General features: G+C 47.5%; 1 protein-coding gene across 4 annotated transcripts in view; it reads left to right on the top strand.

Moving 5' to 3' along the window:
- TSHZ3 (teashirt zinc finger homeobox 3) overlaps positions 1-20,609 on the top strand; it is a 202,515-nt gene that overhangs the window by 69,793 nt on the left and 112,113 nt on the right. For 3 of the 4 annotated variants that reach the window (XM_031004552.3, XM_055370670.2, XM_063701206.1), the window contains exon 3: positions 1,442-6,247. The exons of the other annotated variant lie outside the window; for it this stretch is intronic. In XM_031004552.3, coding sequence (XP_030860412.1) covers positions 1,442-4,647 — 3,206 coding nt within the window. In that variant the 3' untranslated portion in view covers positions 4,648-6,247. Of the gene's footprint in view, positions 1-1,441; positions 6,248-20,609 lie in introns of those variants that run through there. 4 annotated transcript variants of the gene reach the window in all.

The raw sequence follows: 20,609 nt of genomic DNA, 5'->3' as shown, positions 1-20,609 counted from the left end.
ATCTTTAAAGCTGGTGGAGTCAATTCCACAAACAAAACTTCCCTTCCTTTCTTGAGAGCTTTTTGTAGAAATCAGCCTTGCAATTAGCACTGCAACGTTCCAACCACTTAACACACTTCCCCACTGGCCTTTTGAAGCAAACAAGTATTTAGAAGCTGACAGGACAAAGTCACTTTATTTCCCCTTTTCCTTTACCTTGAAATTGTTCCTAGCCACAGGGCTGGCCACGCCTCACTGTCCAAAAAACTACCCTGATGCAGTATGCAGTGGCAGATCAGTTCAGTAAGGAATAACCCAAGTCACCGAATGCAAGAGAATGAAAAAAAAAACAAAAACAAAAAAAAACACCCTGTTGCATTAACGCAAGTATTCTCTGGGCTCTGCGTCTCTGGACGTGCATCTTCCAGAACCTGCAGGCGCGTGGCCTGCCCTCCACCTGCGTGGGAATGCATGCTGGATTTACATCCCAGTTACATCGCTTCCAGAAAGACAGGATCTCTGTTGGATGCCCATGAAGCTTATACTGAGTAAATATTGACAAAGTAGTCTAAAGAGCAAACACTTTGACATTTGTAAGGTCCACTGGAAGGTCTTGTATATATTTATACACCAGGAATGAGCACCGCATACCAATTTTCCTGAACTTGTTCTGACATAATTCTGCATGGAGAGTGTGTGTGCGCAGGTGGCTGAGAACGGCTGGGTGTTCACATGGGGGACAGGGCTGGGGGCTGGGTGGTAGCTGGTCAGGGTATTTCCTCTCAACTGGAACGAACCCACACCTATCCCTGCCAGGAAACCTACCTCTAAGCTTTTCTGAGACCTGCTTTTCCAGAAGGAAGAAAGAAAAAAAAAAAGCCACAAAATCTTGTTTTTCCCTTATTACAATGGACGTACTTTTGTTTTTACTTGGTAAAAATTTTATTGATATTTTTATACTTTATATTTATTAAAGATTGAGCCTCAAAAATGTAATGAGTAAAAAATGCTTGCTTAATTTAAATTGTGAATCTGTCTGTTAAGAAATGCATTAGGGGTAGGAGAAGCATAAGACATATTAATTGACAGACAGGAACTGCTGTCTCTGAGGTTGATACAAGTAATTTATTACTTTAGAAATGAATGCCACCTCCAGAATGTGCTTCATTAATTTCAAATTTAGTTTTAATTTCAAGCTGTTGCCCCTTGAGAAGAATAAGGTGGCAAATTATGTTTGAAGAGCAGATTTTTTTTTTTTTTGCTCCAAAGAAACACCACATTTTAACTATTTAATTTTACAAATACATGTACCCATCTGGGTTGCTGTGTTTTCCTGAGAGCCCAGAACATATTCTAGGTAAGATCAACACGTACTAATGCTTTTTTTTTTCTTTCTCTCCTTCTGCCTCTCTCTCTTCATTCCACCCTACCTGTCTCTCTTTCCCACCTGTTATCATGGCAGCCTATGTTTCCGAAGAGTTAAAGGCTGCTGCCCTGGTGGACGAAGGTTTAGACCCAGAGGAGCATACGGCGGATGGAGAGCCCTCGGCCAAGTACATGTGCCCGGAGAAGGAGCTCGCCAGGGCCTGCCCCAGCTACCAGAACTCCCCGGCCGCCGAGTTCTCCTGCCACGAAATGGACAGCGAGTCACACATCAGTGAGACCAGTGACCGAATGGCTGACTTTGAAAGTGGCTCCATCAAGAACGAAGAGGAGACCAAGGAGGTCACGGTCCCACTGGAAGACACGACTGTGTCGGATAGCCTGGAGCAGATGAAGGCCGTGTACAACAACTTCCTCTCCAACTCCTACTGGTCCAACCTCAACCTCAACCTGCACCAGCCCTCCTCGGAGAAGAACAACGGCAGCAGCAGCAGCAGCAGTAGCAGCAGCAGCAGCTGTGGCAGCGGGAGCTTCGACTGGCACCAGAGCGCCATGGCTAAGACGCTGCAGCAGGTGTCACAGAGCCGCATGCTCCCGGAGCCCAGCCTCTTCAGCACCGTTCAGCTGTACCGGCAGAGCAGCAAGCTCTATGGCTCCATCTTCACGGGGGCCAGCAAGTTCCGCTGTAAGGACTGCAGCGCTGCCTACGACACCCTGGTGGAGTTGACGGTGCACATGAACGAGACGGGGCATTACCGCGACGACAACCATGAGACCGATAACAACAACCCCAAGCGCTGGTCCAAGCCTCGCAAACGCTCCTTGCTGGAAATGGAAGGGAAGGAAGATGCCCAGAAGGTGCTGAAGTGCATGTACTGTGGCCACTCCTTTGAGTCCCTGCAGGATTTGAGTGTCCATATGATCAAAACAAAACACTACCAAAAAGTGCCTCTGAAGGAACCCGTCACTCCTGTCGCCGCCAAAATCATCCCTGCCACTCGGAAGAAAGCTTCCCTGGAGCTGGAGCTCCCCAGCTCCCCGGATTCCACAGGTGGAACCCCCAAAGCCACCATCTCAGACACCAACGATGCACTTCAGAAGAACTCCAACCCTTACATCACGCCAAATAATCGGTACGGCCACCAGAATGGGGCCAGCTATGCATGGCACTTTGAGGCCCGGAAGTCGCAGATCCTGAAGTGCATGGAGTGTGGGAGCTCGCATGACACCCTGCAGGAGCTCACTGCCCACATGATGGTCACTGGCCACTTCATCAAGGTCACCAACTCTGCTATGAAAAAGGGGAAGCCCATTGTGGAGACGCCTGTCACACCTACCATCACAACCCTGCTGGACGAGAAGGTCCAGTCCGTGCCCCTGGCAGCCACCACCTTCACGTCCCCCTCCAATACACCTGCCAGCATCTCCCCAAAACTGAATGTGGAGGTCAAGAAGGAAGTCGACAAGGAGAAAGCAGTCACTGACGAGAAACCTAAGCAAAAAGACAAGCCTGGCGAAGAAGAGGAGAAGTGTGACATCTCTTCCAAATACCATTACTTGACTGAAAATGACTTAGAAGAGAGTCCCAAGGGGGGGCTCGATATCCTCAAATCCTTGGAAAACACAGTGACATCTGCAATCAACAAGGCCCAGAACGGCACTCCTAGCTGGGGGGGCTATCCCAGCATCCATGCCGCCTACCAACTTCCCAACATGATGAAGTTGTCCCTGGGCTCGTCGGGGAAGAGCACACCCCTGAAACCCATGTTTGGCAACAGTGAGATTGTCTCCCCGACGAAAAACCAGACCCTGGTCTCTCCACCCAGCAGCCAGACGTCCCCCATGCCCAAGACAAACTTTCATGCCATGGAGGAGCTGGTGAAAAAGGTCACTGAGAAAGTTGCCAAAGTGGAGGAGAAGATGAAGGAGCCGGATGGGAAGCTTTCCCCGCCCAAGCGGGCCACTCCCTCCCCATGTAGCAGCGAAGTCGGGGAACCCATCAAGATGGAGGCGTCCAGCGATGGGGGCTTCCGAAGCCAGGAGAACAGCCCCAGCCCCCCGCGGGATGGGTGCAAGGATGGGAGCCCCCTCGCTGAGCCGGTGGAGAATGGCAAGGAGCTGGTGAAGCCCCTAGCCAGCAGTTTGAGTGGCAGCACGGCCATCATCACCGACCACCCACCTGAACAGCCTTTTGTTAACCCTTTGAGCGCCCTGCAGTCAGTCATGAACATTCACCTGGGCAAGGCCGCCAAGCCCTCCCTGCCTGCCCTGGACCCCATGAGCATGCTTTTCAAGATGAGCAACAGCCTGGCTGAGAAGGCCGCTGTGGCCACCCCGCCGCCCCTGCAGTCCAAGAAGGCAGACCACCTCGACCGCTATTTCTACCACGTCAACAACGACCAGCCCATAGACTTGACAAAAGGGAAGAGTGACAAAGGCTGCTCCTTGGGTTCAGTGCTTCTGTCACCCACGTCCACAGCCCCGGCAACCTCCTCATCCACGGTGACAACGGCAAAGACATCTGCCGTCGTATCATTCATGTCAAACTCGCCGCTACGCGAGAATGCCTTGTCAGATATATCCGATATGCTGAAGAACTTGACAGAGAGCCACACGTCAAAATCCTCCACTCCTTCCAGCATCTCCGAGAAGTCTGACATTGACGGGGCCACTCTGGAGGAGGCTGAGGAGTCGACGCCTGCCCAGAAGAGGAAGGGCCGCCAGTCAAACTGGAACCCCCAGCACCTCCTGATCCTCCAGGCCCAGTTTGCCGCCAGCCTCCGGCAGACCTCAGAAGGGAAGTACATCATGTCAGACCTGAGCCCCCAGGAGCGGATGCATATCTCCAGGTTCACCGGGCTGTCCATGACCACCATCAGCCACTGGCTGGCCAACGTGAAATACCAGCTTCGAAGGACAGGTGGAACAAAGTTCCTCAAAAACTTGGACACTGGCCACCCCGTCTTCTTTTGTAATGATTGTGCGTCCCAAATCAGGACTCCTTCCACGTACATCAGTCACCTAGAGTCACACTTAGGCTTCCGGCTACGGGACTTATCCAAACTGTCCACCGAACAGATTAACAGTCAGATAGCACAAACCAAGTCACCGTCAGAAAAAATGGTGACGTCCTCCCCCGAGGAGGACCTGGGGACCTCCTATCAGTGCAAACTTTGCAATCGGACCTTTGCCAGCAAGCACGCTGTTAAACTTCACCTTAGCAAAACACACGGGAAATCTCCGGAAGACCACCTTCTGTATGTCTCTGAGTTAGAGAAGCAGTAGCATTTGCTTTTCATAGAAAGGACTGCAGTTTGCTTTGAGGGAAACTGTGGAAGGCACCTTCAGGCCCCCTCTGACTTGTTGTTCTTGGCACATGTTCTTATTTTAACTGCAGAGAATCACTCTGGGCTGGACTGTTTTGTATAACTGTACAGTGTTTAATAGAGGTGCATAATCAGCTGTTGTTACTGGTAAAATATGAAGGTTAAAATGCAGTGGTAAGTGTTTGGAACTTTGTGTAAACGGGATTTAGTTGTGAGCATCCTCCCGATGCTTCAAGCTGCATGCATTAACAGACAGTTTAATTAAGCATTTATAACGAAATCAGGCACACTTTTTCCATGAGACTCGAGTGTGCTGGCATTTCTCACCCTTTCATCTTTAGCACTCTGAGTACTTTGAAGCACTTTTGCATTAATTTGGTTAAAAAATAAAATAAAATAATAATAATGTATGAAGCTCTGTTTTTTAAACTCCTTACCAGCTTAGTTATAATGAATAATATGAACCTCCATTTATGCAGGTCTGCAGGGGTATAACACGCCTTGAAATTTAAAAGAATATTATTTTCACATTGAAACATAGATGTATATATTGTATAGATTTCAGACTCTCTTATGAAAAAAATGTGATTGTGGTTAAATGACCTTTTTCTTGCATTTATAGCAACAGTGTTTTATGCACCTGCTATGCTCTGGGCATAAGCCGTGCCTATGTATAGTGTATATTTCTTTTTTTCTTTTTTTTAAGGTCTATGGGTTTTGTTTTTTACATGCAAACATTGTAAATTATACAGAAGATACCACAGATAGCATTTATAAAGTATACAGAAACATTATCTGAAAGCAAAGTATGATAGTTTGTTTTGCTATACAGTACATCTATATTGATAGAGGTTCATGTTTAAATTATACATATTTATTAGCATCATATTGTCATTTGTTTTGAGCAGTCTGAATAAACGAGACCAGGAAAGACATCCCTGGCAGGCATCAGAACTATTTTGCACATGATTTTTAAAGGTATTTATTAGAAATCAAAGAACACTCAAAATAAACTCAGTGCTCAAAGGGTTAAGTCTATTTGAAAAGGTTAAAAAAAAAGAACAAAAAAAAAAAGAACTTGTACTGTATTTCCTAAACATTGATAAAGCCTTTAAAATGTTTGTACTGTAATACTTTGCTTAAAAGTCATGAGGCATTCTGTGATCCAACCTCTTTCACTTATTTATAAGCCCTCTTGGTTGCTATTCCATATTGTAGGATGCCTTTCTATTTCAATTGGTAACTTTCTGTTTTGTTCTTCCTAATTATTCTCCCAAGATCCCACACTGCAGCTTTATCTTTAGGCTTATGAAAGGTAACCCGTGGTTACCGGCTCTCCAAGTGATTCTGTTCTCCTCCATTTTTGGCAGTTAATTTGCAGAAGTAACTGACAGCTGACACCATATGAGAACCTTTGTATAAAATATTGGCATGTAAACAGCACAGACACCGTAACACACTCTGTGCCCTGTTTGGTTGTTGACAATGAAGCACCATTATGTGACTCTTCATATAACCCTTTTTTCTACGGCAGCATTAAAATTGTCTTTTTGCTATAATTTTGTGTTGCGTTCACAATTATGTCTGAAATGTGCTACGACTAACGAGCACATTAAAATTAAATTGTATGCGATCTGTTTATGACGGAGCTGGTTGCTGCGGCTGCCAGGTGCTGGCAGTCGGAAGCTGTGCGTAAATCAGGGGGAGTTTTAGTGAACTTTGGCGTTTGGAGAGCAGGGAGCACTTACTCAGAGGCAGCTCGAATAGGATCTGCACCGAGAATAAACATTCACAAGAAAGGAAGATATGCCTATAAGGTTAGATGCTCAGTGCAGAAGGGATATTGCCAGACCCCCAGGATCAGAGCTTCCGGTCACACCTGGTGACCTGCATGGGGGTCTGGGGTTTGATCTCTCTTCTGGATGCACGGGGTTCAGGGCCCTGCGTTGTCAAGGAGGCTGATAGGAAAGAAAGCTTTGAAAGGGTGACTCCTTCCTGTTGACTCAGGATTTTCAAACAGCGGGAAACAGAACCAATCGGGTCAGACAGACTTTGGGGTCCCAAGGTTCTTCCTCCTGTGTTAAAACAGCCACAGATAAGCAGGCAGGGGTGTTGTGGGAGGAGACTGAACCCATCCACGGGAGGAGGGGGAGAGCATTTATATGATAATCACAAGCTTTTATTAGCCCCGGCAAATCATGCCAACAAAACGCTGGGAACATCATGTAAAATTGTAAAATACCTTTATTACTATATTCAAACTACTCTTGCAGTTATGCAGAATCATAGCTCCTAACCTAGAATTATACAAATGAGAGATGTATTACATCCATGTAATACATAAAACACCTCAACTTAAAAAAAAAAAAAACACCTCTTTTATTAAAAATTTAAATTAAGCCCTTTCAGAGATGTTCGGCAACACGCCTACGGTTTTTCCGCTCATCCCTACCCCTTTTTCTCAAGAGGAGTCCAAATTTTTCTGTCTACTCTGTTTTCTCTCGGCATTCCATCTTTCTCCGGGTTTTTAGGGAGAAACTCACTACAATTTAAAATGAGTTTTTTGGCAAATAGAGAGTGCTGTGTTAGCTAAGCTCTTGCCTTGGGATGTGGGCACACAGGTGGGTTTTACGGCCAGGCGGGGAAGAAAGCAGGTTCCCCTCCTGGTGCAGGGCCTGTGCCAGGCCCCATCTTCTCTGTGGCTGGCCCTGGTTCTTTTCTGGCCTGTTCTTTGTCCTACTGACCTTTACCTGGGAGGAGCTGAAGGACACATATGTTTCCCTCCAGGACCAGCTCCCCACAGAACGCGTCTCAGGGGACAGAGACATCCTCCCTCCCGTGCCTTCCGCATCTTCACATCCTGGAGCCCAGATTTCCACTCTTGAATTTTTCACAGGTTAAATATAGCATCGGTTTATTAGAATCCAAAGTCCTGCATCTAACAGATTAAACTGACAACACTTCCATCACCACCAGGGCCCATGTGGCTTGAAGGGAGATGGGATTTGTACGAGTGATGGTGGAACCCCGCTCTTGACAGTTGGGGAGGACTCGACACACTTTGCCCATCTCCTCACCCCACTCCCAGGATCGTCTTCAGGGCTTTCCAATTTGGGGGTCGGTGTGAGGATTTACAAGCCAAGGTAGGCCGCAGGTTCTCCCGCTTGTTTGACACCTTGGGCGTTTAGCCAGGAAAGGACTGCTCATATTCGTGGGGGTCCATGAACTAATTTTACCTCTAGAGAAACATCAGAATTGGGCAGTAGGGCTCCAGGCATGAATGCAAACCTCACCTGGCATAATAACAACCCCATGAACCAGGCAGCATGGCGGGTATGGCTAGTTGAGGTCTCCCCCTACTTGGAAATTCAGGGCCATTTTTTCCTGAGGTTACCAAACCTTTGCCTGGCTAAAGATTGGGCCACTGTCCGGAAGAACCTTTCACCCCAGCCCAGAATGGCCCTGGTTTCCCTGAGATAAGACAGGAAGATGTAAAGTCGCACTCCGTGTCTGTCGTAGTGCTCCTGTTCTGCGGTTCCTGTTGCGAGAGAGTGAATGCAGGAAGGCATTGGTCGCCCAAGTCAGGCCTTTAAATGGGTGCAGGGAGGAGGGGGGATGTTGCCAAGGGAGGGAGGTTTTAATCACAGGTGCGCAGGTGACCCTGACCTCACCCCGCCCAAGCCCCGGCTTGCTGCAGTCCTACTGTATATCTTCCGACCATCACATGTACGCAGTATCTTAAAATAACATTTGTGATAAATGTGCAATTTAACTAATTTATGGTGCTATGATGTGCTCAGGGCTACATGCAAGATGAAAATCTTAAATGGAGCTTGAACAGCTCACTTCACAACAAGAAATCAATATGCCACATCTTAGCAATTCGCTGCAGTCAACATTTAGCAAAAATATCAGTGATGTATCTTTAAGTTTTAGGCAGCAAGAATTCTATAATTAACCAAAATCCTTACATGTAAGTTAGAGAGGGTTGGTTATGATGAGGACCCAATCTCCCTGGCATCTCTATTCTATTTTCATTCCGCAAAAGGAAAAAATATATATATTGATAACCACCAAACAGGCCCTTCTCTGCCCTGTGCTCAGACAGAGGTTGTGTGTCCACAGCCTTCCCAGCTGAGTTCAGGGCGGCAGTCTCTGTGGTTCCTTCCTCAAGTTCAGACCATTCCAGCTAGGTGACTTCACTGATCCCCAGCCTCTGGCCACCTACAGTTCCACAGACGTGGTGACAAAATACTTAGAGAGGAAAAAAGGCCCTCTAAGCCGTCCAGCTCCATCTTGGGGAAGCAGAATTCTGAAGACAGAAACCCGTGAGTGGCAGAGAGACAGGAGCTGACGGGAAGCCAGGCTGCATCGAACAAGTCCGGGATGAAAACTATCATCTTTAGACATTTCCAAGTCATCTAATAATAAAATTTTTTTTAAATAAATCCAATGATTGTTTTTTCAAATTCATCTGCCACAGTCCTTTTGAGATTGGAAAATTGCAATTGCGTTTTATTCTGTTGACTATTTAGCAGGAAAATAATACACTTTGTATTAGAGGAAGCAATCATACCACTGAAAACATGCAAACTCCAACACCGCTCTTTAATAATAAATACTTTAACTTTAGACGATAATAGCTATTATCGTCTTAGCTAATGGAGAAATTACCATCTTTACTCTGCCAGATAGTTATTCTTTTGGTAATGGAAACAGGAGCCTTCTTTCTCCCTGGGGATTTATTAGTGAGCATGTGTAATCTTTGGCAAAGGCAGCCTGAACATACATTTCCCCCTGGGACCCTGTGCTGGTGGATGCCTTTCAGCATTCAGCTGACCTCAGAAAACACAGAAAAGGTGCTCAGGCTTGGACCTCCATTCAGTGCCAGGGCTCACCGGCCTCTGCAAAATACACTATAGTTAGCTCTGGAAATAATCTGGCTCATTTGGGTAGGGCTTCAGCGCTCTGTCTTAGCATAAAGCTTCAGGGAAGACAAGCTCCTCTGTGACAGAACTGACCTCACCTTCCCGCGTGCCGTGTGGCAGCTTTGTTGCAGCCGAGAGCTGGATTCCGGGTGTCACTGCAGAGCAGCGATCAAACCCAGGGTTTTGTTTCCAGGGAGTTTGCTTATTTTTCTCGCACTCCATTGAGTTTCCACAAGCCAGAGGGAGATGCTGTTTGACTCATGGGCACCATTTTTCTGTCCCTAAGGATTTGACAGGAGGCAACCCCCAGGAGGATTTTAAAGGCCAGCGAACCCTGGAACTGGTGGGCTTTCATGGTTCCAAGGGCCTGCATCCCAAAGCGCTGGATGATTCAGAACTACATCCCCTGCCCTGCCAAGACAATAGATTAGCCAAATTGTTGGTTAGCGGCCTGACAGTCCATGAAGGCTGGAGCCATACCAGGCAGTCTAATGATGACTCAGTCTTGGTACTGCTGTGGACACCAGGGGTAACTTAGATAAGTCCACGGCTTCTGGAGGCTCAGCGTTGGGGTGTCAGTGCCCCACCTCTGGTCCAAAAATCCAGGTTTTAAAAGAATTAAATTCTAATGATAGCAGATCAGAGACACTGCTTTTCTGCAACCTTTGTATAATGTCAGGTACCAATATATTCTTAATAAATCATTCCTGATGATTAAGGTGATAAGAAAGGTGATCCTTTTCCAGAGATTAACATCCACAATTAGCCAACTCAGGAAGTAGGATACATTTACTTACCTTCTAACCTGTGCTGTCCAATATAGTAGACACTAGCCACATATGGCTATCCAGATTTAAATTAAATTAAAATTTAGTTCATCAGTCAATCATACTAACCACATGTGACTAGCAGCTACTCTTTGGACAGCAGACACGGAGCATTCCCATCATCATAGAAAGTTCCTTTGGAAGGCCAGGCACAGTGGCCCAAGCCCGTAATTGCAGCCCTTTGGGAGGCTGAAGTGGGAGAATCACTTGAGGCCAGGGGCAACATAGTGACCAACCTGGGCCACATAGTGAGACCCTGTCTCTACAAAAAATAAAAAATAAAAATTAGCTGAGCATGGTGGCGTGCACCTGTAATCCCAGGTACTTGGGAGGCAGGACTGGGAGAATCTCTTGAGCCCAGGAGTTTGAGGCTGCAGATTGTGATGTCTCAAAAACAAACAAACCAACAAATTTCCATTGGACATTGGACAATGCTTTCTATACCATGATTTACAAGTCAGTTTCCTGGGTAAGAGCTCACATCTCAGTGATGTAAGTGTGTTTCCAGTTAATGGGTATTTCTAAAAATCCTTATCCTGCCAATATGGGCACAGGCAACATTCTCACATACTAATATCTCTGATCAAAGCCAAGGACACACATAATTAACCTTGAGCATAAAATTATAAACAGAAGTACAGGCATCGGTGTATGAAGTTGCAGCTCATTCTCCCTGCTGTGGATATGATCTAGGCTGCAAACTCCAAAGCCCACAGATCTGATGGATGTAGTCGTGACCTTGCTCTGCCCTTAGTCAGTGATGAATCAGGTGGTCCCTGTGCTGTTCTTTGCACCCAATGACTTGGAGACAGACTTGGCTCCGTGGCTGGCGTGGCTGTCAGCCTCCATGCGGGGGTACTGGGACTCCCTGCCCAGGCACCACTGCAGACCCCATTAGGCCTCTGTCCTGGCCTTTGAAGCCCCAGGCATCAGCTGGGGAGGCCATCCTGCTTTCTTTTTAAAAATTAAAATACATAAATGGGACTTTGGAAATGACTTCTTAAATCTGGGGGGGCTAAGTTTTTAAATTACTGCATTTCAACATTTCACTTTCATTTTTTTCTTCCACAGCAGGAATCCAGGGACACATTTATGACCGTCATAATTGTGAGTTAGAGATCTCCCAGGCCAAGTGAAATGAAATTATGAGAAACTGAAATCTGTTTTAATTGGAGCATTTATGGAAAAAAGAAGTCAGTGTGGCTGCTTTTTATTTCCTTTATGTGACTCTCTTGTCCGTGGCCATACCTGTGTCCAGAAACCAGGGCTGGGTAAACTTGAACCAAGAGACAGCTGGGAGGAAAAGAGAGAGAATGAGATAGGTGTGTCTGTCGGGAAGGAGTCATTTTCTTAGCTTAAAAAAAATGGAGGTACGGTCGCCGGAGTTCCGCCTCAGTGACCATGAAACCGAGTCGGCAAAAGCTGAAGGACCCAGCTCCTGAAAGCCTCATCAGGGCTTGTCATTGCTCTAATGAATATCATTTAAATTGCTTTGTATATTGGTGGAGTTTGGATGTCGATTTAATTTGTGCATGTGTTTGAGTTCTTCTGCTTGGCTAGGCTAACAGAGAAGCAGCCGCCTAATGAAAACTGAGTTGGTGACAGTGTGATGAGCTGCAACCCAGTCAAATGAGTTTGAAGGGCTGCTATGACAGCCCTCAGGAAGAAGTGCATGTGGCTGGAGATAGAGGAAGGCGGCTTTCCTGCAATGTGTGGACCTGCTGGGCAGCAGGGGCTGCTCCGTGCAGCTGAGGTTACTGGGGATAGCACCTGTGGGGACCTCGCTTTGCCCAACCCACCCTCTCTCTAGTGGGCGCTGAGCTTGGGGTACAAGAGACTGTGTCTGTTGAACTGGGGTCTCAGGAATTTTCCCCTCCCTGTGTTGAAATGGCACATGGATGGATTTGCCCGGGGAGGCAGCCGTAAAGATAAGACTCAGAGCTCATCTCTCTAGCAAGCCTTCCAGCCAAGATTGTACAGGAGGTCCTTCCTTATATTTTGGCAACCCAAGAAAGCAGAGGCCTTCTCCCACATTGCTTTCAACCCAAGGAGTCATGTCCTGATATTCTTCTCGGGTGGCACAAGCTCACCTCACTACTTTCTTTTTGTATCTTTCTCCCCAGCCATCCTAGGAGGGAGGAGGGCTGTAATCTCTGTGATGCCCGTTCGTAGATGAGTATTGGGGGATCAGTGGCCTGGCCTGGGCCCCACTGTGTCAATCAGGAAGATCAGCCAGGCTTCTGTTTTCAGAAGCTTTAGAAATACGGAGCATCCACCCAGTGACAGCCTTACCCAACCCTCCCAGCCCCTGTCTCCAAAAGGGCCATGGTTCTGGAAGGAGTTTGACATTTGGCTCTTGTGTTTCAGTGAGACTAGGGCTTGGGTCTCCTGGGGCTCTGGTTTCATGAGAGGCACCGTGCCAACCCAGATTTTCCTGGGGGTACTGCATCAGTGGGTGGTCCCAGGGAGAAAGAGAGCACACTGCTAATAAAGACATACCCAAGACTGGGTAATTTATAAAGGAAAGAGGTTTAATGGACTCACAGTTCCACATGGTTGGGGAGGTCTCACGGTCATGGAGGAAGATGAAGGAGGAGCAAAGGCACATCTTACATGGTGGCAGGCAAGACAGCATGGGCAGGGGAACTCCCATTTATAAAACCATCAAATCTCGTGAGACTTATTCACTATCACAAGAACAGCATGGGAAAGACCCACCCCCATGATTCAATTACCTCCCACCAGGACCCTCTCATGACAAGTGGGGATTATGGGAGCTACAATTCAAGATGAGATTTGGGTGGGGACACAGTCAAACCATATCACCTGCCTTCTTACTGCACTTGTCAAAGGTGTGACCATTGAACAGATGACCCCTACCTTCACTCTGCTCTCTCCGGCTTCTCATCTCAGCTTTCTCAAATGTTTTCAATATCCCCATTCTCAACAAGCTCAGCATAGTGCTTGGCAATGATCCCAAAGGAGAAGGTGCTCTGAAATCCTGGCCACAGCCTCTGCTCTCTAAGTGCCCTCTACCCTCACCCCTATGTGACTCCCTTCCAAAGGGCGAGTGGGGACAAAAAGCTTCTGAAGTCCAGGAAAAAAAAATGGGCTTATTCTCCTAAATGGAACTAAAAGCCAGAGACATGAGGCACCCACCAGAAAGACCCTTCCCTCTCTTTCTAGCAGCCAAGAAATGAGGGAAGGGTGGATGGAGTGGGGGCAGGGGAAAGAAGGAGATGCTGAGGAGATGGTGCCTTGTGCTTGGGCCCGATGGAGGCTCTGGGGACACGGTAGGGGAAGGAGTGGTGGGGGATGGAGGGGGCTTCCAGACTTCTAGAGAATGAGTGAGGGCAGGGCCTGCAAGGGACTTGAGCGCCATGGCCCATTTGAACATGGAGGGCCTATGGTTTTGTTCTGAGAGAGGGTCTGAGGAGCTTTCCCCCAAGACATGTGAGGGCCCAGGTCAGTCTCCTGGACCCTGCACAATTCTCAGGCAAGGATGAGCTCTCATCTCATCTGTGCAGGCCGAGAGAAGGCCCTCAGGCCCTGTGTTGTCATCAAGAACAAGAAGAAAATTCCTAAGACCTGCCTTGGCCTTTCATAAGTTTTGAGTCAAGCTGGAGAGAGGAGACATGTATGTAGTCAACAATCATGCCAAGTCAATGACAACACGCAGTGAATGAAGAACACGATTGGGCAGAAAACAAAGTGAAATTGCAAGGCTCAAACCCTGAAACTTGAAGTGGGCCGGCCAGGAGCACTTCCTTGGGCCGGACAGGGCCCGAGGTGGACTGTGAAGGATGGATGCCACTTGAGCTTGCAGAGAGGGGAGGGCTTTGGAGGGCTGGCCCTCTCCTTGGTGGAAACCACAGGGGCTTCGTCCCTAGATGTCCCTCTGGCCCTGCTTTGAGATGGTGAGGCTCATGGTGTCACTTGTCACATCCTAGGGAGTGCCTTTTGAATCGTCCAAAGCAAAATATCACCATTACCATTTTAGAGATAAATGCATTTTATTCTATTCCAGTGTGTCTCAGATGGGGATTTATTAGAACTTTATACCACAACTTTTTTTCTTTTTGGAGACAGGGTGTTGCTCTGTTGCCTTCCTGGCTCTGCCTGAAGGTCAGGTTCAAGTCGTGTGTTTAGGGTTATGGTCTGGGATGAAAAGGGTCCTGTTAATGGGCTCGTAGGTGAATCTTTGTGCATCTTGAATAATTTCTGGCCTCAATTTGCCAAAGGGGGAATAAGTCCCAGTGTGAACTTGTCAGATTCCTCAGGGAGTGGCGCCCCTGATTCAAGGACTTCAAGTAGTGCAATCATAGCTTACCGCAGCCTTGAAATCCTGGGTTCAAGTCATCCTCCTGCCTCACCCTCCCTAGTAGCTGGGACCACAGCCATGCACCACCATACCCAGCTAATCCTTTTATTTTTTGGTAGAAACGGGGTCTTGTTATGTTGACCAGGCTGGGTATACCAGTTTCTTGACCTTTTAGGGGTTGCAGGCCCTTTGAGAGATACAGTCTCTCTCCTCAGGAGAAAGTGGATGCAAGCACCACTTAAGTGTTGCTTAAGATGCTTAAGTGTAGGGGGACATGGGCTCCCTGAAGTCCACCTCTAGGCCTTCATGGTGGATCCCAGTTAACAAACACTGCTCTCCACTGCCCTGCAGAACCTGTAACTCACAGGACACCTGTTCTTCTCCAGGCTCGGGGGCCAGGGGTGCTTGTCAAGATGCTGTCAGCAGGAATTTGCTCAGGATCTTAAGCAAAGGAAGGGATTTGGGCTCATGTGGCTGCAATCTAGGATAAGGGGCTTCAGGTCCAACTGGACATGGGTGCTCAGTGATGTCACCAGGAACCTGCCCCTCCACCCTTCTCAGCACCCCACCTCGCTCTGACTCTGCCTTGGACTCAGGCACTTTTCCCTTTGTGGGTGACCCACCCTTGTGTGGCTCAGCAACCTTCAGGGGAAAGGGGCTTCCTTTCACAATAGTGACAGCAGGTGTGTTCCCACCTGCTTTCAGGCCCAGAGCAGCAGGCCTGGCTCTGCCTGAAGGTCAGGTTCAAGCCATATGTTTAGGGTTCCAGTCCAGGATGCAAAGGGCTGGTAGGTAATTCTCTGTGCATCTCGAATAATGTCTGGCCTCAGTTTGCTAAAGGGGGAATGAGCCCTAGTATGACCTTCTCAAATTCCTCAAGGAGTGGCACCCCTGATTCAAGGACTTCAATTTACAATAGGGAGAATCCTGATGAGAAACCAAGGTATGGGATTTTCTTTTCTTTTCTTTTCTTTTCTTTTTCTTTCTTTCTTTCTTTCTTTCTTTCTTTCTTTCTTTCTTTCTTTCTTTCTTTCTTTCTTTTTTTTTTGAGACAGAGTTTTGTTCTTATTGCCCAGGCTGGAGTGCAATGGTGCAATTTTGGCTCACTGCAACCTCCGCCTCCCAGGTTCAAGTGATTCTCCTGCCTCAGCCTCCTGAGTAGCTGGGATTACAGGTATGGACCACCATGCCCGGCTAATTTTCGTATTTTTAGTAGAGACGGGGTTTCACCATGTTGGCCAGGCTGATCTCGAACTCCTGACCTCAGGTAATCCACCCCCCTCAGCCTCCCAAAGTGCTAGGATTACAGGCATGAGCCACTGCACCCAGCCGGCTATGGGATTTTTGTGACCCACTGGGAGCAGGTTCTCCTAATGGGGCAGGCAGTGTCTCCTCCTCCTTGGGCCAGAAGTGTACAAGGTGGGCCATGCTGACCTTGAGAACCTCCTGGCCACTCTTTCCACAAGGTATAGCTGGGGACCCCTACCCCACAGTCAGAGTGGGCCTCTCTGCCCAAAAACTGCTGGTCCTTTTGATCATGACTTCCTATACCCTGTTATGGCTGCAGACCAGAATTTACTAGAAAGAGGAACCTTCGTTGACTGGCCCTGTCTCTGGCACCTGAACTGCACAATGAATATTTTACCTGGCACAGGTTGCAAAATGTGACCCATGGACGGAATATGACCTGCCGATTTGTTTGGCTTGAGCCACACTGCTTAAAATAAAAAAAAGAAAAACCCACAAAACTTGAATTCATTGCTAAACTTTGAAGATTGGGAGATTTCATACAACAGTGAGATTTCTGGCATCTCCAGATGCCACATTCCTGCATGACGGCAGGTGGCTGGAACCGGGCAGCAGCCGCCCATTTTAGACAGGACATCCGCTCTCTGGCTGGCCCTGGGCCCTGCTCCTCCCTATCTGTCTTGTAGGCTGGGCTCTCCCACAGGCGGGACTGAGGTGAGGATTTGAGGGCAGGTAGTTCATTTGACAAGGGAGCCTGGAACGTTCAGATAGGAGGGAGGAGGAGGCAGATGGGGGAAAAAAGGAAGCTAATTCCCAATGCATTAAGGAGCAAGCTGCCACGGTAGGCCACTGGTACTTGGTCCCCAGGAACCTCTGTAGGTTTGTGCAGGAAACTCTCATCTTTGAGTGGCCCCACCCCAGGATAAGGCAGCTGATGGTCCACCACCTCCTGCCTGTCACTGGCTGAGGGTGGCGTCCCTGTGCACAGGTGGAATATGTCCCCACAATCATAGGGCTTGCAGGAGGAAGGTTTTGGCCAGATGCAGACCGGGAAGATGAAGGAATGTGAGGCCATATGGATACCCCTGCCTCCTGCTGCATTTAAACCATTCATGCTCCCATCTCCCCACTGCACTCCTATTGGCACCTATTCTACATGAGGTCTTTGATCGGGTGGGAGAGCTCCCAGCAAGGAGGAGTGACTTGCCCAAGGTCACACACTTCATGTCAGTGGCAGAGCCAAGGCTGGAACTATGGGCCTCCCCCTCCTCCCCCACTGATTCTGCTACCCTGTACAACTCATTCCATGGAGACTAGAGCTCTGGTGCCTCACTCATCCGTTTTATTTTATTTAGTTATTTAATTATTTACTTATTTATGTGTTTATTACCCATCTAGTTCCAGAGATAACTTAGGGCTTCTATACAGCTCATTAATTGCCTCATTGCTAGCTAGAAACAGTGGGACTGGCTGAGAGGGGTGGGGATGTGAGGAGTCGGGGGGACCCACAGGATCTGTGAGACATGGAAACCTGGAAGCCTGCTGCAGGGCACACTGTCCCCCCTCTCTTGGCCCCACACAAAATGACATCATGCAGGAAGTGGCCCCATGCAGGAAGTCCCTCCCCCAATAAGTCCCCCCCTTGCCACAGGGCACATCTTGCCCTGACCAGCAGGATGGGGGCACTCCAGCTGGGGAGAAGGCAGCTTTCCTTCATGCCTTCGCAGCTCCTCGTGCTCGCTGCTGGGGGGCAGCCGTGGGCAGCGGGTGGCGAGGTTATGAATGCCAAGAGGAGAGGGGCTGCTGCCACAGCTCCATGCAGCTTTGCAAAGCTTCATAGGATTCTCATCCAGTGCCCACACTCCCCACCCCCTGCCATTTCTTTGTCCTTCCTCCATGAAAAGGACCTGTCCTAAAATTAGTGCCAGAATCCACATGGATTCTAATATAATCAAGGTGGGTTCAACGGCCTTGAGAATTTGGAGGAGAGTTTCCTGTCCCTGTCCTCCGGGACCTCCAAGTCCTGGCTCGGAGGCTGCAATTCTGAGCCAGCCATCTTCAGACCCCGGCAGGGCAGAGACCCACACCACCCTTCACGATGCTGTCTGCCCTGGTCATTTCTGCTCACCCAAGATGTCCATGCCAGCACTGCCATCAATTAGTCCTGAGGAATGGACAAAGGGGGTTACAGGAAATTAGTTTCATCTGGGTTTTCTCTCCTGAGGTCCTGCCTGGCAGTCAGCACTCTCAACACCCACATGTCCGCAGCCCAACTGTTGCGTCCATCAGCTCTTGTCCGAGTTAACTATTCATTTTATGTATTTTAATTTGGGCAGAACATTTATTTGGCTTAAATTTCCTTTTCAGGGGTTGGAATGTGCCTTCCACTCACAGGCAGAGATGATCTGCTCGAATTTCGTCAGAAGGAGTTTAGTTTACAAAGATAGCAACTGAGCTATTAAAACCAACAACCCCTTTTAAAGCAAACAGACCATTAAAATATAGGAACAGTTTATGGCATAAATAAAATTGAGGATATAGATTGTTTAAAGATAAGATTTTCAAGAAACAGGGATAAAAAAACATTTAAATAATTTCTCCACGGTATATATTTTTTTTTACAAAGTGAACTTCAAAATGCAAATGCAAATTTTTAAAAAAAAGCACAGAAAGACATTAAAAACCTATCTTACTAGTAAAGACATATGAAAACGACTTGACTTTTTCTTCTTGATCTGTGTATGATTTTTAAGAGGTGGAGTGGGAGGGGGAACTCTTCGAATTCATAAATGGTAGCGTTTACCCAGCTCGTGAAATCACATTGTGGAAAAAGAAGCAAGACATTTGCTTCTAGATCATTCTTTGCAGCTGACTGACAGATACAACAATTTTGTCCATTAGTCCGAGCCATTGTCTTCCCTCAGCACAGAAGTACTGTACCGCGGAGGTAGATTTCCACTGCTATGCATATTTTAAGGGTTATTTGGCAACACGGGTAAAGCTAAAAGTAGCCTCTTAATCTAATTAATTGACATTTCTGAATCTTGCTTTCACAACAACACATGGTTTCATGTTCTGGGTTTTAGCACTTGTCAAGCTTTTTTGGAGAATGTTTTGGTCAGAATGACAAGATAATTTGTGACTGAGGCTCCAAGCTAGAGAAGTGTTTAAGGCTATAATGATTTATTATCATCACAGAATAACAAAATTTACAAAGTGTTTCATCAGAATTTTTGAAATAAGTTTGCCACCATAGGAGAATCATTGGGGTGGAGGGGGCTGGGCTCGCAGACAGGGAGGGTTCCGACTTCATATACAAACTCAGCCGTGACTGATGGCTTAACATCTCTCTATGAAATTTATCTCTGCACGTGCCTTGAGAGAGAAACCACAGAGCACTTTTGGAGGACAAGAGGTGATAGAACAAGAACACAGAGAAAATTCAGACCTCTCCCCCGGTTTCTGTAAGCAGGAAACCCGAGTCCCAGCTCCACTTGTAACGTATATGTGGCTGCAGTCAACGATGAATTTCTACATTTTGGCAACGGTCAGAGTGAAAGTAGTCGCACTATCTATAGAAACTTTGAGATGGAGAACACTTGGAGTATGCTACTGAAAATGCAAGAAACACATTTTTGAAAGGATGAAATAATATCACTGAGTGACAGTAAATTAACATGCTGACATTTGCAGACTTTCAGAGCATTGCCATAAAAAGAAGTAATACAACATGACTAATTTGGACTTCTTTATTCCTTCCTTGGGAGAGACAGCCCTGTCCCTCCAAGGCCACCCCTCGGGCTTTGCCTATCGGCGCTTCTTCCTCTTTTGCAGGAAATACTGGAAATTTAACATTCCCCTAAGCTCAGGCATTGCCTCTCAGAGACTCTGGAGAATGTGATTTTTGACTTCTGAGTTCTGAAGATGCTCCTTTGAATATCAGAGCAGTGTTCAGTGGCTGGCAGAGGGCACACAGACCCAGCCTGCAGTTCTTGGCTTCTTAATGTCCACAGATGTTCTGCCTACAGGACGCCAGGGGTGGGAGAGCCCTTGGGCACCCTGAGCACCCATTGTACTGATGGGGAGATTGAAGCACAGGAGGATATAAGTTTCCAGGTTGCTTGTCTTACTCTTGAGCCAAGAGTGCAGCCTGAAAGGTCCTCTAGGAGAATGCAGGCATCCTTCGCTGGCCACCCCGCCCTGCATTCAAAATTGGCCTTCTATTTAATATTATAGGAGCCGGCACAGTGCTTGGCACACAGAAGGTGCTGAGAAAAGTTGGGCTAAATTCATAATTTTAAAAATGCATGTGGTGAATGGATTCTCACAACCTTTGAGTTCAAGCTCAGTGCCTTCCTAAGTGCTAACACAGCCTGCCTCTCCTTTTCCCTGGTACTTGGGTTTCAGGAAGAGGAGGCCATTCTCTAACTGGGACAAAATGTTCTTTTGTTGCCAGAGCTGTGCTTCCCAAGTGAGCGCCACACCCTTCCTGTCCAAATAAACAAATTGACTGCACTCTGACAGCCTAGCCCTGTGCCTGGCACATAGTAGATGCTCAACAAAGGTGCGTTTTCTCCCACTAAGGAGCTTCATATTT

This window comes from Gorilla gorilla, chromosome 20 (assembly GCF_029281585.2).
Source record: "Gorilla gorilla gorilla isolate KB3781 chromosome 20, NHGRI_mGorGor1-v2.1_pri, whole genome shotgun sequence".
Taxonomy (NCBI): domain Eukaryota; kingdom Metazoa; phylum Chordata; class Mammalia; order Primates; family Hominidae; genus Gorilla; species Gorilla gorilla.
The sequence above is the reverse complement of the archived record's forward strand: the minus strand, read 5'-3'. Positions and strand labels throughout refer to the sequence as shown.